Genomic DNA, 22,160 nt, shown 5'->3' with positions numbered 1-22,160 from the left:
GACTTGTAGCCTGTCGCTTGGTCGCTGCCAGTGTGAACGCCCGTCGCTTGGTCGCTGCCAGTGTGAACGCCCGTCGCTTGGTCGCTGCCAGTGTGAACGAACGTACCTCAGACCACTTCAACTTAAAAAAAAACGTAAATAATGCATGAAGACCCTGACGTAACACAGTTGAGAGAAATCTTCTGCTTCCCTGATGGTGCTGTCGTGTTGAAACAACTAATGCCGGCCGCCGGTGTCGTTGTTTTTTTTCTATCTAATTTACAGGATTCAGAAGGAGCTGTCGTAGACGCAACAGGACACCAAGGCAGCGCACAGAGCAGAGTGTAATGTTGTACCAGAAGGACTCTCTCACGTGCATAAAGACCCATGTTATTCGTAGTTGCGTGCCCAGTGTTGTGCCCTGAAAATAGCTTATCTACAAGCATTTATTTATGTGCGATGCTGGCACACCGCTACCTAATAAACAACGAGGTTTCACTCTACCTGACTGACTGATGTATAGTACTTTACCACTTGTTTTAAATGCATAACCGTAGCATTTTAGGCCCAAACCACACCAGCTGCAACTCCTTGGCAACAAGACAAACCACAACAGCTGCAACTCCTTGCAACATGCAAATTGGGAATAATGGTTGCAAGTAGTTGCACGTTGCAAGGAGTTGAACGTTGCAAGGAGTTGCACGGCAACCCTCTGGTGTGGTGAGGGCTTTAGACTCGTCATTCTTCTTGTTTTAAATGCACAACTTTAGCATTTTAGGCCCAAACCACACCAATGCAATTCCTTGCAACATGCCAATTGGGAATAATGGAGTTGCAATGTTTTATCCATCCATTTATCCATCCATTTATCCTCAGACTGTTGTACACAGAGCCAGCCCTGCAAGGCCACACATTTACTCTATCTCAGCATCCTTCTCTATCTCTCTCTCTCACACACACACACACACACACACACACACACACACACACACACACACACACACACACACACACACACACACACACACACACACACACACACACACACACACACACACACACACACACACACACACACACACACACTCTGTCTGATTTACATTCATGCCAAATCTTTCCTTGATCTGCCTCTCCGTCTCTCTCTCTCTCTCCCCTCATCCCATCCTTCCATCTCTCTCACTCTCTGCTGTATAGTCAGAACAGAGCTGCATGGGGCGAGCAATTGATTTAGTTTGAACAATTGATTCGTTAAGCAATTTATTACAGCCATGCATTGAGTGGCCTGAAGTTATGCGACGTGATATCCCTTCTACACCTATAGGACTAAAGTCCCAGATTAACGATGCATCTGGTACTTAATTAGGTGATCTTCATTCAGAGACAACTTTTATATACAAATCTAATTACACCCAATGATGTACTTTCTTATTTTCTGCTATAATCTGCTGGTCTATGTGTTTTTCTATCAATCTGCTGGGCTATGTGTTTTTCTGAATGAAGAAAAAAGTGGAACGTCCGCACACAATATAATTCTGCTCCCTGTCTTTTTTATTTCAACCTATAAATACAACAACGTTTCGCCCCTCCAGGCTTTCTCAAGTTCTATGTGTTTTTGAGTGGTACAACCAGCAATGTTCGTGTCTACCTACCTACTGTACCTATGTGGCCATGAGCACGATATGACTTATTAGTACCAGTAGGGGGCGCCAGAAACAGAGAGAGGGATAGTGCTGCGCAGCTAGAGGGAGAGAGAGAGAGAGGTGGGGGCGGGCCGGGCATCACTCAGTTCACACGGGTGTGATTTTTCTATCTTTAAGAAGCCATTGAGTTATTTTCCACGTTCATGATATGGCTGTGGTACAGGCTATTGTGTGAATCTATGAATACCAAACGAGTCTCCCCTTTACCAACTTGCCACGGCGTACAGTCGGCGGAACTGCGTGGCCTGGTATTCCTAAAGTAACCTAAGTAAATTATGCTTAAACGGTTAAACCTAACCTGAATCCTAACCTTAACCTCATTAAAACTATGCCTAAGCCTACCCTATAGCTAAACTTAACCCCAGTAAAACTATGCCTAACACTAAACTTTTAAGAACATTTAGAATTCTGGACTTTTACTTAGTAAAACAAAATACTGCAGTATTGATACTTTTACAAATTTGTAAAAAAAATTAATACAAATTGCGAGTACTTTTTCCACCACTATCAGTGATTGAGAAGCCCCGCCCAAGGCTCACCTAGGCTGATTGAGTGATTGGCACTCAGAATGTTTGTGCCAGCTGGGGAGTGTGGAAGAACAACGGAGACAAGAACACGACGGAGACAGTGCTTCTTTCACCTGACAAATATTACTATGTAATCATTTCTTGTTTCAATCTAAATTTCCCATCCACTGGGCCAAGTAAAGTGCGGTCTGATCGGCTTCTTCTCCCGTTGAGTGCACCAGTATGATCGGTACGCCTGAAATTCATACAGTAAGAAAGGTTCTGTGGTGCCAAAAACTATGCGTGATTAAAATCCATCTTGCCAGCAAGGTGCTAACTATAGTTATACTTCCCATAGACAGCAAAACAAACTCACCAACATTGCAGCAGTACGGAAAGCTTGAATTATCCTCTTACAATCTGTAATGTTTTAGTTTCATAAAAATCCACCTAGACATGCATGTTATGAGCTACTTTGTACATTTTTATTATTATTATTATTACAAAACATACATCAATCACTTCAGCCCTATTATTTCGGCCATTTGAAAATAGCCGATTCACAAGCCTGCAATGCAGAGCACTGAAGATCTTTTTATTATAGGCCTACATTTCAAAACGTGTGAAATGGGACATTCTGCATAAAGAGTACTTTTAAGGCCTATTCATAGTCTGGATTTTCGGTGGTGAGGTGACCACCGCTCCGGTGGTGAGATGACCACCGGAGCTGAAATAACGTTGAGTGGTGGTGAGTAAAAACAGAGAGAAGGGCTGGAGCGGTGGCGGTGGTTTCCTCTTCACCGCGGCTCGTGACGTCATGTTGTAGTTCGGTGGTCACCTCACCACCGAAAATCCAGACTATGTACCAGTAGTATGAGCCTTTAGTTTTCGTACTTTGAGTAGACTACATTTTTATATCAATTCGTTTTTACTTTTACTGAAGATAATGTTAAATTCCGGACTTTTACTTGTAACAGAGCATTTCTACATAGCAATATTGATACTTTTACTAAAGTAAAACAAATGTGAGTAGGGCCCTACTTTTTCCACCACTACCTGATGCAAGCATGCTGCATGCAGGCACAAACGGGTACGGTTGCCCCTTTTCCATCTCGCCCCACTACTCTACCTAGCTGTAAATAACAAACATAATTCATGTTGGTGATTATATAAAAGGTATTATCATATTAATTTATCATTGTTAAATTCACTCTGTATATCCATGGGCATAGCATGATGATGCCATTACAAAACATGGGCTACATGGAAGAAATGTGTTTTAATAAAACGAAATTAACTGCTAGAAGAAGGTCCTAAATTAACTTAATTATAAGCAGTCATGTCTGTCATGATGTCATGAGTATAGAGATCAACTACTATACAATAAAATAAATCTGTATACAAGATAATTTCACATTTCAGAGAGGGAGGGAAATACTAAATTAACTTAACTACATTAACAAATTTGCGGGGGCGAGTTGGTAAAGGGGCGAGTGTCCCATTATGTGCAGAAAGAGATAATAAGATAATAGAGGGCGGGATCATCGCTCCACGCCACCGTGTGTACGGTGTGTGTGTGTGTGTGTGAGAGAGAGAGAGACACGTGTGTGTGCGCGTGCGTGCGTCACTGCGTGAGTGAGTGTGTGTGTGCGCGCAGGAGGGAGGGGAGTAGGAGGCTGGACTCGGAGTCAGAACAGCTGCTTTAAAACAAGTTGACGAGAGAGATGAAAGGACAGGGGGAGGATGAGGGATAGGTTACAGAGAGAGAGAGAGAGAGAGAGAGAGAGAGAGAGAGAGGAAGTTTTAGGATGAAACGACAGACCGATGGCAGCAGTACAATACCGTAGCCTAACATATTTAGCCCCCCCAGTTATTCCTCCTCCTTTAAACCAACTCTGAAGTCGTTTTTTTCATTCATAGTTGTCACACTTGACTTTGCAGACTCCTGGCTGTTTGCTCTGTCCTCCCCTGTAGGCTACTGTAGCCTACCTACACTGTCCCTCCCTCTGGGGGCGGCTCTTAATTCTCTCCTCTCCTCCGCCTCGACCGCCTCATGCATGCCGTTTCGTTGGACTGACAGCCGGTAAAGGAGAGTCCGGTCGTTATGGGGAAGACCAGGGTGTCGTACGAGTACTCGGAAGCCGAGGACAAGAGCATTCGGCTGGGCTTATTCCTGATCGCCTGTGGCATCCTCAGCCTCTTCATCCTGGGCTTCTGCTGGCTGAGTCCCACTCTGCAGAGCCTGCAGAGCAACCCGACCAACTGCACGGTAAATAAATACAGTATGGTTGGTTCAGAGACAAATTTAGCCCCCTTTCGGGACCCTGTTACCCTTTTCTGTATTTGGGTCGTCGGTATAGCAGTAAGTGTGTGTGTACACTGTGGTTCCCAAACTTTTTAGCTTAAGTTAATAATTGTGACCTAGCCAGTCATGAAGGATATAGTTCACATTCACAAGACGCTCGATTATGACAGTCATGTTTTGTGAGTGTTACAGTTACATGTGTTCCAAACGAGGAATTTAGACGTGTATTGCCCGCTGCCGGGACCCAAACTATTGTGAAAATAGCTGATCTACAACTCACAACGGCTATGTAACACGTCATGGAAAGTCTTAGATTTTTTTCTCTTATCTTCATGCATGGCATTATTGAAATAATGATACGAATAATAATAGGATAATCCTTTTGATTATTTTTTATTTTATTTTTTAGAAACAAAAACAAAGGGACCCATAAAAATGTGTCTGCACATGTCCCTATACACATATCACGACCCAATGTTTGGGAAACGCAGTGGTGTAGTAGAGGTTTCGTAATCTTCAACTTAAATAAATCCAATTTCCCCAAGCTAAATGCAATTTGAGTCTTAATGATAAAGATGAAAATCGTAACCTAATTTTGTGTCAGCTAGCATTAGGAACAGGTTTTATGGATTTAGATTTTGTGCTGTGAAGTAGACTAGGGGAGGGAGTATAGGGACCACCGTTGCAGTTTTATGATGCAACAAGTGAAGCATGCAGTAAAGACTAAAGTGTAGTAATTTTATCTTCTCTATTCCTTTTTTTTACTTGTAAAACTGTGATGTGACAATTAAGTTGATTCTGATTCATGATCTGTTCTAGCCTTGGATCAAGACTATCATAGATGACCTTTGCTTCTACGACCGCACAATTCAGACCTGCATGGTATTCCTAAGTAACCTAACCTAAAGTAAATTATGCTTAAACGGTTAAACCTAACCTTATTCCTAACCTTAACCTCAGTAAAACTATATGCCTAAACCTAACCCTATACCTAGCTCTGGTAGCCTTCTACTGCTTCAGTATAAGGCTATGGGACTTTCTAATTTTTTTTAATCTCAAGTCGAAATCAGACCAGCCTCTCCTCTAAATAAATAAAAATAACTTTTTTGCTACTCACCAAAACAAAGGCGGGTTGTGTCACGCACTCTGAGCCCCCCACCACGTGTATAAACGGTACTTTTTCTCTATGAGGCAGTTCTCTGGGCGATATCGGTTATCGGTAGAGGGCGCATTGGAGTAACTAAAAGTATTTTTTTCCCGGTGGAAACAAAATCCCCTTTTGGCCAAAAAGTAGGCTACCGTTTATACGTGTGGTGGGGGGCTCAGAGTGCGTCCACTAAGGAAAGGCTTTCTAATGACACAACCCGCCTTTGTTTTGGTGAATTACGCTCAATGTAAACGGGAAGTAAAGTAAACGAAAGGTGAAAATAGCATTCGGCCACAGACGGGATTTTCGGAGCCCTGCACGCTCAACCGATGACCCTGCAGTGACCACAGGTGGGAGAGCACCAACACTCGTAGATATGACAATGTAAAAATTGATCAAATAAATCTATGATAGTCTTGATCCAAGGCTATATCTGTTCCATTGTAAGCCAAGCTATAGGGTGGGCCAATATATCGATATCGCGATATATCGTGATACTTCCTCCCGTGATATATATCTCTCGTATCGTCCTCCCAATATCGTGATATTCATTAGTTTTTACTAGTAGTAGGCTACCCAATGTTGTGGACAGACAAGTCGTCGACAAGTTGCAGTCAGTGTTTTACTGTTTGGAGGAGTTAAGATTCATGTACTTATTGGCCAGTATGCGAATCTTGTAAGATTTTGGAATAAATTCATAATTCCACATATTTGCCTTTTATGGTTATTTTTTCATTTTCCGTTACAGATATCGTGATATATTGCTGATGAAATCTCTTGCAATATATTTAATATCGTAATATACCGAATATCATGATATATATCAAGGGGCTAATATCGCTACGGATATCTTATTGTGAGGTACCCATCCCACCCTATACGTTTAAGGCCATAAATTAGGTTTGTGTGTGTCTGTAAGAAAATGGTACTATTGTTCATTTTGTGTACAGAGAAGTTCAGAACTCCTCTCCTCTCCTCTCCTCTCCTCTCCTCTCCTCTCCTCTCCTCTCCTCTCCTCTCCTCTCCTCTCCTCTCCTCTCCAGGTGGTGTCTGTCCTACGCCCAGAGGAGATGTTTGAGTGCGTGTTCACGTGCGGTACGGACTGTAAGGGAACCTCCCTCTACCCGTGTCTGCAGATCTTTGTCAACAACTCTGAGTCCAACACCGTGGCCCTGCTGCACTTTGATGAACACCAGCTGGTCCTCAACCCAAAGGTAAAGGCAAATAAACTTGGAATTATTATGATGATTATTGTGGGGGGGGGGGGGGGGGATTGGAGAGGAGACGTAAGTGGAAAAAAAAATACCTAAAAGTGAATCATCTTAGAAAGAATAATTTGAAGAATTGTCTTTATCGTCGACATTTAAGAAAATATTCAATCTACATTTTGAAATGGAGGGCAACAGCCAGAGGGCTATGTCTATTTTTGGTGTCCTTGGCATGGAATTCTTTGGAAAATGGTGCATTTATACAGTATAGCCGAGCGCCTTTATCCAAAGCACATTACACAGATTAGATGTGCATTACATTCACCCATTCAGACACACATTCACACGCCGATGGCAGAGGAAACCATGCAAGGCACCAACCTGCTCGTCAGGAGAAATTAGGGGTTCAGTGTCTTGCTCAAGGACACTTCGACACTAACTCTGGGGAGGCCCGGGAGGGATCGAACCGGGGCCATCCGGCCACTCTACCCCTGAACCTATGCCGCCCCTTTTGTTGTGAACAACAACACTATTGTGCACCAGCAGTACCACATGTTGACCTGAACCTCAGAACTACTTCAGCACTTCACACATCATCGTCATGCCTCCTCTATTTTTGAGGGCCTCCTATATTCAGCTATTAGTGGTCGATTTTCGTCTTAGGCCTGTACATACTGCACCATTTTAGCCCATTTGTCACTCGCGACAAAATTCCTGTGTCGGGCGTCATATTGAACTCCTGACTAATTAATTAATCTTTTCATCTTGTAGTGTGACATATCAAAAAGACAAATATTCGTCTGCTGCGATGCCCATGACAACACATCGTCAATATTAATGGGGTACTTTTTTAATCGTAATTGGCAAGAAAAAAGTTAATTTTTTCTTAAACATGGCAAGAAAAATGTTAACTTTTTAGTTTTTGTTTAATTTTGTTGACATTTCCTTGCCGTGTGACATCTCCTACAACATGTTCATTGCAATGGCAAATGCAATGACCAATATAATTACAGCTCTTTGCAGTGAAAGCGGGCCCGTTTCCTCAGACTCCCCACGGTCCGGAGTTTGGGATCACATCACTTTATGGGTGTCCGTGTGCCACTTGGGCAACATTCAATTTCGAGCAGACCTATATCATTAAAAAAAATCTGATTCTGATTGAGAGTCCGAAACAAAGTAGCCTAATAGCAAACGTGTGTGTATGTGTGTGTGTGTGTACACACGAGCTTGTTTGTTATAATAATAGATGGATCATCTCTTATCGTCATTGCTGGTTCGTTTTAAAAGATATCGCTGACAATGGCGAAATTATTTTCTATTAGGCCTACCTATTATTAGTAGGCCTAGTAGTTAATTTCATATGAGTGAAATTCAGTGAATTGTTTAATGTATTGTCTATATTTTGGTTATTAGGATATTTTGGTACTCGCTATAGCTTATGCACACATGTAAGCAAACCAACTTGGGAGTGCGTGCGTGCGTGCGTGCGTGCGTGCAGCACTCCCAATCAATCAATCAGCATTGATTGATTGATTTATTAACAGTATGCAGAATACAGTACATTTCCAAAGAAAGCACAACTCACTGCGGACTCCCGATTACACTATATTTTCGCGACCGTCTCCCCCGGCGAGAATATGTCGGGAACACATGACCGTATAATTGGTACCCATCAGCCTAGACCTCTGAAGGCCAGCCTGGATCAGTTTCACTGCCGTCAAACTGCCGTCAGACATGGTGGCAGCAGGAGTCCAGTACGTTTGTCAAGTTGAGATGCTGAGCTGAAAAGGAGGGCCATGGACCTTATGACTGGTCCACAAGGACGGGGGGGGGTGCGTGTGTGTGCACGTGCGTGCGTGCGTTTGTGCGCATTTCCCAACTGCCACAGATAGCTGAGGCAATGAGAGGTCTTGCTCTACTCCTCAGTATTAACATAACATTAGGATGCTGCTAGCATTCCCACTGTATGGTGTCTGTCTATCTGTAGCACAACTGGCATACCGGTAACTAACTGACAAAGAGAGACTGTGTGTATGTGTGACAGACAGACGGTTTCCCTTTCTATCTCTCTCTCTCTGTTCTCCATCTATCCCCAGCTCTCCCGCACTATCTTTCCCTCCTCGCTCATCCAAGCCTCTTTCCTTTGTCACTGTCATCATTCTCTCTCTCCATCTCTCTCTCTATCTCTCTCTCTCTCCATTTTCGACATAGTGCCTCTACGGGTGCCATGGTTACCAAACGGCATCGATGACACATCTCCCTCTATATTTATTACTGGGTTGCCTAAGCGACGGGCCGGGTTCGCAGCGTGGCGGGTGAGAAGAGACGTTGCACGTGACCCTCGGCATGACAGATGGCCACATTGTCTTTGATTGAATACTTTGTGGACAATTTGCAGAAAAGAAGCACAGGAGAGTACAGTTCAATGCAAGGTTCTGCTAAGAGGATTTAAACCCCAAGAAAGGACTGTGGCTCATTTCCATTGGGGTCCTTCATATTCAATTCATCGGATCTTCAAACTACGTTTTTCAAACTGTCTCGACACGATCTCGAAGCGCAGGCAAAAGCAGCTGCTGCCTGCCCAAGTTTGCATAAAGTAAAGAAAATAGCATTTGATCAACATTTTAAGTTAGATTAACATAACTCTCATCAGATTGGGCTGTTGGGCAAATCCCAGAAGGGCCGCCCCACCTGTGGGCCATTCGGAATGCACAAATTGGTAAAGAATTTGTCTTTGGATTTTGATTCAAAATGTTATTTTATGCATGCATGCAAAAACCACCCAGTTTAAATAAACATTCTCCCATGATCTCTTAACCCATTCAGGACGGGAATCCCTTTTGGTGTTTTAAGTCATTTAGCTGTCAAAGCAGATATACAAGCTCTGCTATTTTATTTTTTAAATCTTGAAAATATGTCGCAAATCTATGAATATATATTCTTTCAGAGCGAACGTTTTTAACTCAAATCTTTGCCTCTGGGGTGTCCCTGGAACAACATATTTTGAGATTGGGGTCCGGGGCCAATTACATATAATTCTGGGGGTCCTTGACATGAAAAAGAAAAGTTTGAGCACCACTGACATAGAAACATAGGTCTTTCAGAAAATTGATTGATTTTTGAAGATTTTTTTTAAAATCGGCCTCAAGTCTAAATGGGTTAAGAGACTACTAGACGTAAGAGAGTGGAAAGGCCAAGAGCGGGTATGGATTTTTAATATTTGGAATTCTCATGAACAAACATGATTTGAACAGCTAAATCTCAGCAAACTCACTGAAGCACAGGGACATTATGTATCAATAATATACATTTAATTTCATAGTCAGTTAACAGTAGAAAGAGAATTGTAGCTGGTTTTGTATGATAGATATTTACAATGTAAACATTATTCCTCGACTTGTGATCTCATTACTGTGCAATTCCATTCTGCTAAACTGCGCGGTCATCTTTTCAAAACTTCTCATTTTAAGTAATTTCCATATAGGTATATTAGTGAAGCACCTTAGGGAGAGAAAAGGATGATTTTGCGCTAATTCTTCTAAAAATGCCAACTTGTTTACAGATGTAGCCCAGGGCATGCTCTAATGATTTAGCTAGGGCGCCCGCCTGAGCTGGCGACCTTCTGAAACTTTGTGACAGCTGCTGAAAGTTGGAGTACCATTAACAACCTATATAAGCCAAAGATTTATACATTTAATTATGCTATGTAGCATGTGATGTGTCACACTAGGGGGTTCTCTTCTGAATCTGAATTTGCACGAAAAAACACTCCTTGGGCTAAAAAACGGCCATAGCCGTTATCACAAATGTGCTGAGGTCATCACATTTAAAGTGGCTATGGCCAAATGTATGGGTCATAAGACCCATAGGGGGTCGAAACGTTGTCATCCTTCTAAATCAGCTTCTTCAGTTGTCACAAAGTTTCCCAAGGTGATCACCGGCTCGGGCGCCCCAGAGATTTTTAGAGCGTGCTGTCATTGAGGGAGAATAATACAGCACTGTCACGTGGTTCATGTACTTGTTTGTTTGAGCATGCCCTACCCTGCAAAATGTGGCACTTTTAGACAAATTAGCAAGAAATATCCCTAAGGGCCTGGACTACAGTATAGTCATTGTTGTCTAGATATGGACTAGTATGCAAATATCTGAAGTTGTGCCATGTCTATAGCCCTATTGTTAAACAACCCCCCACCCCAGAAAAACGTTGAAAGTGGATTTGCGGCGGAGTCAAGCAAGAGGGAGGAAGGGAGAACACTACCACTTTTTTCTTTTTTTAGGCGCTCTAATTCCAGCCCACCAATGTAGGTGAAACTTCATAAACTATTCCAGTTGGCAGATGAACCCAGTCGCAAAGATTGGTCACAAGTTCACAACAGAACTGTTCTGCGACTCATTCTACATGTTGTGCAGTCTACCTGTCTACCTGCCTAGGCATCTTCTGAGACAAATCCCTTGACGGATGTAACAATTGGAGGCACCACATACATCAGAGGCTATGTAAATGAGCTTGGGGAAAAAAATCTAATTGAAAGTAAAAACACAGGGGTGTGCCTCAGGGTATCCTAAAAAAGGGCTTATAAAATTAAATTCAGTATGGCGAGTCTGCTACCATGGACAATTATTTTCAGAATTGATTATTCAGATGATTAATTAATCTATGATGTAATTCATTTAAACACGAAGGCTTTCTGTTCAAGAAGTGTACGTTACTTCAAAAGCAGGTGTTACATAAAGGTACATATCTCCAGAATGGAGTGGACAAGTTACGCTTTCTTTTGAGGTATGCTGTGTGATTCTCGCTATAAGAGAACATTCACTGTCGGCCTAGGAAAACGTTGGTCGTCCAATGCTATCATCGTAGCAGTGAGGGGCATGCAGACGCAGTTAATCAGAATCGTTAGCACGCTTTGTGTTAATATGGATGATTGATTGGCATATGGGCATAATTCATGGAATTCTAAATGAGGGCAAAGACAGAGCTAAGTTTGAGGTACTATAGAAGCCCTCTATGCACATTTCTTGGTGAGAAAAATACTTGACATTAATATTTGCTGATCAAAGGGGCCAACGTTTCCGGTTACCTGCATGTCAAGTCCTACTGATGGATTAGGACATTTGCGTTAGAGAGACTGTGACAGAGACTAGAGAATCATTATGTTCTCATACTCATACTGTATAAACACCATCTGTACCTGACAAGACTGTTGTGTGTGTGTGTGTGTGTGTGTGTGTGTGTGTGTGTGTGCGCGTGTGCGTGTGCACTTTGCACGCGCGCACGCAAAGTGATACATTATTAGACCGTAGGGGCTCTAGCATGCAGAGATGCACTGATATGCATAGAGATAGAGAGTGGGAGATGAAGCGGTTTTACCTTGTGTGTGTGCGTGAGTGACTGAGTGCATCCTCAGGTTCATGACATGCACTTACAGTTGATCTCCATCTCTCTCTCTCATTTACTATGCGACTATGTAGTTGTGACAATAAACAAACGGCTGATAGCAGCTTCATAATGGCATTATAAAGGGCCAGGTACAGGGTTTTATGCGTCATTTTCTATGGCGGGGTGAAGCCACAATCATTATTTTCAGGTTGGTCTACTTGCAGCTCGTGGCACTACAGTATATGTGCATATCAGAACCGCCTCTGTGGAAGTGGAAATTGCGAAGAGCGTACAATAGGCTACAATACATCATGTTTGATTATTAAAATATTCTGCAGGTCTTGTGCATGTTTTGTCGAGATGAGCCTAGTAGGGATTGGACGACATGCCATATAATATTGTTTATCGTCGTCATAAGAAACACTCACGAGGGTTCCTCCGATCAAATTCACATTTTCACGGTTGCATATCCTGTGGACTATAGTGCACTGGTTCCCAAACAGTGTGTTGGGACCCATTTGTGGGTCACGAACACATTTCTATGGTTCCCTTTTTATTCTTTGGTTTCCTACATTTTGTTTTTAATATTATTTCATGTCCTGTACACTCAAGAGAATGTCCCCGCTGCCACCCTTAGACCTATTCTGACCGGTTCTGAAATTCCATATGTTGATCTGCCCTCAGCAAACCCTGTACACTCAAGACACACTCCATATGTTGATCTGACACCTGCCCCCCATTCCAAAGCGCCAGCGCTCGCCCAGCAGTCTGCTGTCACCCAGGCGGATATGTTTATCTGACCCCCCATTCCAAAGTGCCAGCGCTCGCCCAGCAGTCTGCTGTCACCCAGGCGAAAATGTTGATCTGACCCCCCATTCCAAAACGCCAGCGCTCGCCCAGCAGTCTGCTGTCAACCACGCAGATGCGTGCACGGAACCTCGGCCTCAGGCGTCTTACTGGTAGCCAAAGTGCCAATTTATTTTATTCAGGATGCTGAGTACAGGGAAACCAACATTTTGGTAGTTAAGGCCTCTTCAGGGAAAGTTTCCCTGATAAAACCTAAGAGGCTCCTTCCCTAGTATAGTTCCTGGTGCTTGATGCAGTGCCCTAGCAGCCTTATACTTGTATGTGACCTGTGGCTACCCTCCATAGAGGTCTGCCTACGTGACGGATGGGAGTGAACGCCATTATTTGAGGTTTTCTCTGCGTTTTGGCCTGAGCCCGATCTTCCCAGCGCTCTGTTTCTACTGTCGTAGGTAGGTAGGGTTAACAAGACTACTCGCCCCGTTTCTGTTTTCCTCCCAGAATTTTCCCCAGTGAGGGGTGGGAGAGGCTGGACAGCAGACGGCTGGACTTTGAATTTCTCTAACTATAAACTTTCATGACAGCAGAACAGCCTAAGTACAAATATAATTTATGAAAAGCTACTACAGTGAAGTCTGTTCACAGAAGTTGTTGTAGGATATGTGGGGATTATCTGACGAGGTACCATTTGAAGGGACAAAACCTTACATATACTAAATTGTTTATAGGTTCAATATAAGTCAAATAATATAGCCTTTCCACAGCAGTATCTTTTTATATTTTTCCAAAAAGAATACAAACAGCCAATAGCATATTACAAAGTTATCCCCCTCACTGGGGAAAATTCCGGGAGGAAAAACGGGCAAGCACCGGGGCGAGTAGGCCAGTATTCGTAGGTAGGTAGGTATCTAGATAGGTAGGTAGGTAGGTAGGTAGGTGGATAGATACTGTAGAGTTTTTAATGAAAGTGTCCTACATCATAAGATGCCCAGCCCGCACAGGCTTACAAGACACTAACAAAATGTACATACACAAAGATACACCATAAACAAATTACATAACCAGTTACTTATGAATACATCGTTCTCCTTCTCTATGAATTATCCAAAAAAAAAAAGAAAATCCTTCCTTCCTATAGTAGTTCTGCAAACCCAGCATTGGGAGACTTCAAAAGAGCTTCTGAAGAGCAGGACCTATTTTTAAGTCCATGCAAACTTAAGTGACATTCTCACTCAATTCATTTCTTGTGTGTGAAGAAGTACTTGGCAAAAAAAAAGGATTTTGATTGTACAGAATATGTAGGGGTCTATACCCAAAGATCGGTGCAGAGAGCAGCGGAGAGGGGATAATGAAGCGTGTCCGTATTGGATGGATGTGTCACAGGGACTCTCTCTCTCTGTTGTCTGACCTTTTTAACTAGTACTAATGAGACTGAGATGGATGGAGGGGGGGAGAGATGGGGAAGGAGAGAGTGGGCAGACTGTCAGAGTTGGGGAGGTAGGTGATCGAGAGAGAGAGAGGGTGTGTAACCTTCCAAGGAAATTTACTGCCGCTCAGTTGTATTTTAGAGTTATATATATTTTTGCAGTAGTATTTTTTTGTAGTTTGTAATTTGTAATTATGTATTTCTTATACATGCATACAATTTTATTTATTGTATGAGACATGGCCAAAGGTTTTTGGGAGTCCCCATTCATCCCAAAAGGTTGAGAACTAACTGTACAGTCAAACTTACAGTAGTTCATACTCCAGAGGGCCACATTGCAAAGAAATTGCAGATCTACAAGCTCAAAATGTGTCGCACTGCAATGTGTTTTGAGCTTGCTATATTTGAATTTAAATCCTGAATAAATATATTCTGTGTGGGGGTCGGCATGGGGTAGTCTAGTCCATTTGTACAGATTTGTACAGAGTTTCTTTTTAGAAAAGGGTCCTTTGGTTCCATTTGTAGTAGGCAAAGGCTACACTCGCAATTAGAGACCCAGCTCCCAGACCCAACTTAGAATAGATTAACGGCGATATTTTTTTTATCGCACGATAAGAGTCTCGCGTTAACACAGCACGTTAATGCCGATAACAGCCCAGCAGTAATATATATACCGGTAGTTTTATATAGATCTATATAATGCTTGGATACTTACTTGGACATAAAACATTCTAATATTATTCATTCAGCTACTAATATAGACTGAAGTCATTAAAGTAATTAAATTGTAAAAGCTGAAAATTCATTTAATCAATGTAATCAATATTCTCATATTAACATGTGGGCCACATTAAGTGAAGGTGGGGGCCGCATGTGGCTCCCGGTCCGCCAGTTGCCCATGTATGATCTAATTGGTCCATTAGGATTTGTCGTTAATGAGCCACCTGTGGACCAGTGCACAGACATGACATTAAAGGGAAACTCGAGTCACGACCGAGTCACACACACAGAGAAAAGGGGTTTATTTATTTCTCTCCATTTTTGTTGGCCATACAAGGACAACACGCACGCACGCACGCACGCACGCACGCACGCACGCACACAGTCACACGCACACACACACACACACACAGCCCTTTGTGTGCTAGCCTCCCTCAAAGTGTTCTAGGTTGATACTCGTGCACCATTTCAGGGACAAGGTGGCCTCCTCAGAACAGAGGAAGGAGAGAGGCTCATAAAACTGCTTCACACATGAGCTGTCTGCCGGTCGCCACTCATGGTGAGCATACATTATGTTAATATGCATTTGATTGCATGTTCTTGTCCTGTTTAGTAACACCAGCAGCGTGGCGACTGGCGAGTTTCAATGCAAAGTTTATGGGGCGGCAGTTTTCAATGCAATATCTATGGAGAGGAGCGACCGCTGCTCTCCAAACAATGTAAGCTAGTAGGTGTACACTTATCTATCCCTAGTAGAGTTCTCAACGGGCCTGAAACTTAAGGCCCGGCCCTAACTGATCAGGCCCTTACTGGGCCCTAACTGATCAGACCCTAACTGGGCCCTAACTGGCCTGCCCCGACTAATTAGCATAGATTTTAGGCCCTTTCTTGTATGGAAATAACGCTGCGATGGTAAACGATGCACAAAAAAACGAGTTTCACCACTTCCCAAACCTTTTCATGTCAAGGACCCCCAAATTTACACTAATTGGCCCGCAGACCTCCATTTGAAAAGATATGCCACAGACCCCCATAAGAGAAGATTTTTACGTCTCTAGCAGTGATTCTCAACCCGTTTAATTTCAAGGACCCCCAGTTTGACATGCATATTAGTCTACAGACCCCCATTTAATGGCATTTCTATCTCTGGGACCCCAATTTATATAGTGAAATCAATGTTAATTTAACTCCGAGTGTACAACTGGAATCAAATGGACCCATAAGGGTCCCAAACTATCATTTAGCTGGGTAGTGGTACCCCCTGGAACTCCCTCAAGGACCCCTGGGGGTCCCCGGATCCCACTTTGGGAACCACTGCTGTAAAGATGTGACAATAAAGCAGAGCTGATTCTGAGAAGTAGAGACGACCAATGGCCGTCTCTGGCAGCTTGTTTGAAAAGAACCTATTTCTGCTAATGAATTGGCCATAATATAGTTGTGTCAATCTACAGCTGCTGCTAGATTAAACCTTTTTTTATCAATATTCACAGTTTGTTTCCTTTACTCCGTTTGTACGTTGAGCATCTGATCTGGCTCTGGTGCCAGAGTGGTTGTTTTTGTCCACTTTGGCAGAGTGTCAGAGAGGGAGGGAGAGAGAGAGAGAGAGAGATCGAGAGGGAGACGGAACACGAGAGACGAGAGAGAGAGTGTGTGTGTGTGTGTGCGTGCGCCTGGCATTCTATAGTGTTTATAGTTTCAATGTAGGGATACTATACCGGTATCTACATTTAGGCTGATAGGTTCTTGGTTTCCTTATGATCTTAGATGACTATTTCTATGCATTTGATGTACCGGTATTAGCATGTGTTCATGTCCTTGCTTACTGTAAATTGTACGGTATTAGCATGTGTTCATGTCCTTGCTTACTGTAAATTGCTCTGGATTAAGAGCGTCATGATGCTTCTGTTCTGTTTGTGCTTGTCCTTGTCCGTGCTTGTTTCTAAACTGAAGAGTTTATAGTCCTGTTTCTATACTCTGTGTGTTGTTCTCCATCCTCTCCTAACAGTAAGACATTTTGTAATGCACTTTACGTTTTGAAGCAGAACTCAAAGTGCTACAGAGTATTAAAAAAACAAAACCCTTGGCTTAAAAGCGACATAAATCTTGACCAGACAAAGCGTTTAAAATGATTAAATCGCATAAATCCTAAAGGATGTAAGCTCAGTATAGATAAGAAAAAAAGCTTTGTTTTAAAATGGAAAAATTACTCAAATGTTTTACTTAAAGGGGCTCCACCATGAATTTAAATTCAAATGTATTATATAAATGTTTCCCTTTCATACCTCTTTACCACTGAAGCCTATAAACAACCACTCAAATCATTCATTTTCATCCTCTATGAAACTATTCCAAGCCATTTCAGCTGCAATGCCAAAAATGTCCACACCCAAGCCCCCTGAGCTCCTCACCACTTAGCAGTCTCGGTGGGAGGGGTGGAGAGAGGGGGGCATTGGACCGTCGTGGGAGGAGGTGGGGACAGAAAAAAAGAAGCGAAACAAGTTTGTTTCGTGTTGGAAGTTGAAACTTGAGAGAAGGGGGAAATTCTTCAAGATGCAAATACAGAAAGCATTGACAAAGTAAAATACAGTAGAATCTCTCAAGAGATATGCCAGCTGATCAATCAGCGTTGTTGCCTGGAGCCCCGGAATCATTTAGGGTTTTAGCTTATAGTGTTTGGTTTTATTCATACAGCTCCATGACAAGCCATCGGAATTACGAGTGGATCCCAGCAGGAATTATGTCCCAACTTTGTATACGTGACATTTTGTGAGCATTAAAATGAGCTCTACAAAGGGCTTGTATGTTGCAGGATCTCTTTGGTGGATCTGTGAAAACTTAACGACATGCAGCTCGGGAGGCACACGGCAAATTTCCTTATTTTATTATCATCACCAGCCACCTTACATCGGCTATAAAGATGGCCAAATCAACCAAGGTCCCTGTATAGTGTAATTGTATTGCCTACATTGTATATCCATAAGCAATGTTCTTGGTGGAAACCATAGTGCCTGACTGCCTGTAGGTCAACACACGATATTTCTTTACCGTGTCCCCTGTCCCGAGCTGGCAAAAAGTGATATGCACAAACGTACACATTATTTTTGGTCAGCGGAACGTCTTGTCGACCCACATAAATATAGTCCATCCACTTGTTCTAATGTTCTCGTACTTATGGGATAATATGGAGTCTAGAAACTTGTAGAGTCATTCAACAGCCTAAAACAGCAGACACTGCGAGTGCGACTGAAAACAACGGTGGTCGAGCCATGCATACCAATGACTTAAAGGCAAAGTTAAAGGTGGGACGGACTATTCAAATTGGTCTCCGAATTTGACGTCATATTTGGAGAGAATATGAGAGGACCCATTCAGACACGCCCATTCAGACACACTCAGAAAATCACAGATTTCTCAATGAAGGTCTGACTGTTTAGAAAATAAACTTTTTGGGGTGTAAAAATACACTGGGGAACATAAAAACAACAAAAATCTTGAAAGATGTCAAATTCATGGTGGAGCCCCTTTAAGTAAAAGTATCAATACAAAGTAGAAATACTCTGTTACAAGTAAAAGTCCAGAATTTAAAATGTACTTACAGTACCAAAAGTAGAAGGTACTCATTGTGCAAAATGTCACATTTCAAATTATGAAATGTATCACAATCGCGACGCAATTGTGAGCTTGTAGATTGACTATTTTCAAATGGCCGAAATGTAGATAGGGCTGAAGTGGTAAATGTGTGTTTTGTAATAATAATCAAAATCTACAAAGTAACTAAAGTATTCAAATAATTGTAGTTGAGTAAAAGTACAATATTTGGATCCGAGCTGTAATGGAGTAGAAGTAAAACTATTGGAAATTGCATATGCTCAAATAAAGTACAAGAACCTCAACATTGTACTTACCATAGTTACTTTCCACCACTGAGGGCTCGGCAAGGCTTACTGAATAAAATCATCGACCAGCTGTGGTGCTCTCTGTATTTCACAGAGAGCACCTGTGAAATAAGTGGCCTTGCAGTAGCCTACAGGAGGAGGGTCGTTAGCCTGGTTAATAAACCAGACTAATATCGCACGGACCGCGGGATATTAGTCTGGGGAGGCTCAGCTTGGATTTCATTTCCAGGGGGGGGCGGGTTGAAACATTTTCTCTTTGACGCAATTGGTCAGAGCTATAGAGATGAGTCGGTCATGATCGAACGAATCAAAATAACTAGTTATTTTTGGTGAACGAAACCGATCCGGTCACTTCCGTGAACGATCCATTCAAAATGCAAATGACCGTGACGGGGAATCGCCCGGCTGCTCTTCTCATTCAGTGCGAGGCTGCGAGCCGGAGGGTGCAGGGCGGGGCCGTGCTCTCCGTCTCCAGGGCTCCCACAGCGCACAACAGTTAATGCAGAGGAGAAGTGGGTGGTGACTGGTCATACGATACGACCGAAAGACCCAAATGCATATTTCGTTCTTCATTCAAAGTGGGTCGGATCGGTCATACTGGTACATTGACCGAGCTAGGAGACCGAAAGACCGAAATTATTCGTTCTTCGTTCAAAGTTTCGTTCTTCGTTCAAAGTGGGTCGGATCGGTTTATACTGGTACATTGACCGAGGAGACCGAAAGAACGAAATGCATATTCTTCGTTCAAAGTGCTGTAACAGTATAACCGACCGGGAGAAGGGGGTGGTGACTGAACGAAGTGCTGTAAACTAACTGTGAAGTGTGTACGAATGACTGACTTGGGTCTGACATTGTCTAGCATTGGAAACCCATACGTTTGTATTATTATTATTTTTATTATTTTATAGGAAAGACTGACGAGTCTATATAATAATGCATGACTGACTGACTGAATGACTGATTGTATTTGTAGCCCTCTGGTTGCAAATACAAATACTACTTGCAAAGTTGCAAGTGCAACAAACAACGTCATGATGATTAACTTAGAAACATTAAACTTTGATTGATTGATTGAAATATGTATTAACAGTTTGCAGAATTACTTGTTTACAAGAGGGTCCACGGTGGACTTATTCATGCTCCCCTGTGACGTCATGGCAGCCAAGTCTGTGGACTTTTAATGCTTGCTTTATTGATTGTCACTCTTTGATGAATTGAACAAGGTGGACCACCTTGTTCAATTCATCAAAGAGTGACAATCAAACAATAAAAGTGACTGGTTATTAAATTAGCTCTCTTCTGTTTAAATGTACTAATATTAAAATTTATGGTGATATATACTATTATATTATTATTATTATACTATTATGGTGAAATTATATCAATGGAAAATAAACAGGCTAATACATACCAAAAAATATATATAGTATTTAATGCTATAAAAACATGAAAATAGATTAGGCTCCTTTATACTAATGGCATTAATAGCATACAATTCATATTACCATAATTGGTTAGTATAGATTAAATATAGGAGGGGCTCAATATTTTGATGAATTGAACAATGTGGACCCTGTTGTAAACAAGTGTAATGCTTAATTGGGTCGTCCACTCACAGTTAATAATAATAATAATAATAAAATTCTGCAAACTGTTAATAAATATTTCAGTCAATCAATCAAAAAAAACCCATGGAAACTAAAGGGATGGAGGGTAGAGAAATGGAGTTAATCAATGATAATATTTTATTTGTGGATATAAATTATATATTTCCCCTCAAATATCTTAGTTTTACCAACATTGTTAATGTGAAATAGTTTTAATATGCTTATTTATTTAAATTGTGATAATTGCTATAGCTATTGGAGCTCTGGTGGTCCCAGAAGACAGGGGGTGTAAAGAGGAAATTATGCCCGGGTAGAAGGCATCATGCCTGGGGTTGACTGGGAGGAGTGACTGGTGTTGACATCGCGGATCGTCTGACACTGCCAAAACGGAACAGTTACCCTTAAAAAAAACACCTCCATTCAGTTTCATTGTAACTGAGATTTTCGATCATAATTCATAATTTTTGAATACTGTATTTAGCTATAACGAGCGCAAATGTCCGATGCTAATTGACAGTGCTACTATGCTACTACCATAGACCGCAGGGGAAAAAATGGCTACTCTCAGCCGCACAAGAGGAGATTAGACCCCATCCCTCCCAGAGAAAGTCCCATAGCCTGGAAGGACGATCGGCCTGGCTCGGCCAATGATTGAACGACTCGTTCGAGTGACTGGTGGGTCCGTGCCATAGAGTATGGTCCGTACGGATCCTATAGTACAGGACCGAAATGACCGAAATGAACGAATCATTTTAGTGAACGAACGAACGACCGACCCGTTCACTGAAAAGAACGAAAGTTCCCACCTCTACAGAGCTACTGTCAGTCAAAGGTCTCAAGCATTGAAAGTCACTGTACCAAAGCCCGCCCATATTGCATACCGTGTCCCGATTGGCCGCCCCATTTCTCTGGTGTAGGAAATGGGCGTACAATTGAGCCTCTCCAGACCGTAATCCGCCGGCAGGAAATTTATTTTTGCCAACGGCTGATTCGGTCTGGTTTATTAACCAGGCTAGAGGGTCGTGGGGTTAGCACTGCAGTTCTTTGAGGAGGTTCTTTTGAGGAGGTTCTTTTGAGGAGGTTTTGAGAAGGTTCTTTGAAGGAGCATTGCTGTGGATGTGCTGGCGGGTCAAAGGGGTGTTCAGTCCTGGGGGAGACGTAGCCTGCTAGGGGAGATGTAGCCTGGTTAACTGTCCAGGCTAGGGGAGACAGGGTTAGGGTGTGATCTGATGTGCTCATAAATATTTTCACTCTCTCATCTGGATTGGATCCTAGCAGTGCTGTTGTTTTGAATGTATTGGAGTTTCTGGAGGCTCTTCCAGTCCAATCCTCTCTAGGTTGTCCTATAAATCCAGTCCACTTTATTATTTATAAAGCACATTTAGAACAACAGTATTGAACCAAAGTGTTGTACAGTACACTCGGTTCCAAAGAGAAAAAAAACTAATACTAACAACCATAAATAAACAAACAGGGCAACAT

General features: G+C 42.3%; 1 protein-coding gene across 1 annotated transcript in view; it reads left to right on the top strand.

Annotated features, from left to right (window-relative positions):
- Positions 1-4,289: 4,289 nt before the first annotated feature.
- LOC310853514 (calcium-activated potassium channel subunit beta-4-like) overlaps positions 4,290-22,160 on the top strand; it is a gene marked incomplete at both ends in the record, with an annotated part of 41,298 nt that continues 23,427 nt past the window's right edge. The window contains 2 exons of the mRNA XM_083757889.1: positions 4,290-4,454; positions 6,681-6,851. Coding sequence (XP_083614015.1) covers positions 4,290-4,454; positions 6,681-6,851 — 336 coding nt within the window. The remainder of the gene's footprint in view (positions 4,455-6,680; positions 6,852-22,160) is intronic.

Source organism: Protomyctophum parallelum (assembly GCF_964188405.1).
Source record: "Protomyctophum parallelum genome assembly, chromosome: 22".
NCBI classification, from domain to species: Eukaryota; Metazoa; Chordata; class Actinopteri; order Myctophiformes; family Myctophidae; genus Protomyctophum; species Protomyctophum parallelum.
The sequence above is the reverse complement of the archived record's forward strand: the minus strand, read 5'-3'. Positions and strand labels throughout refer to the sequence as shown.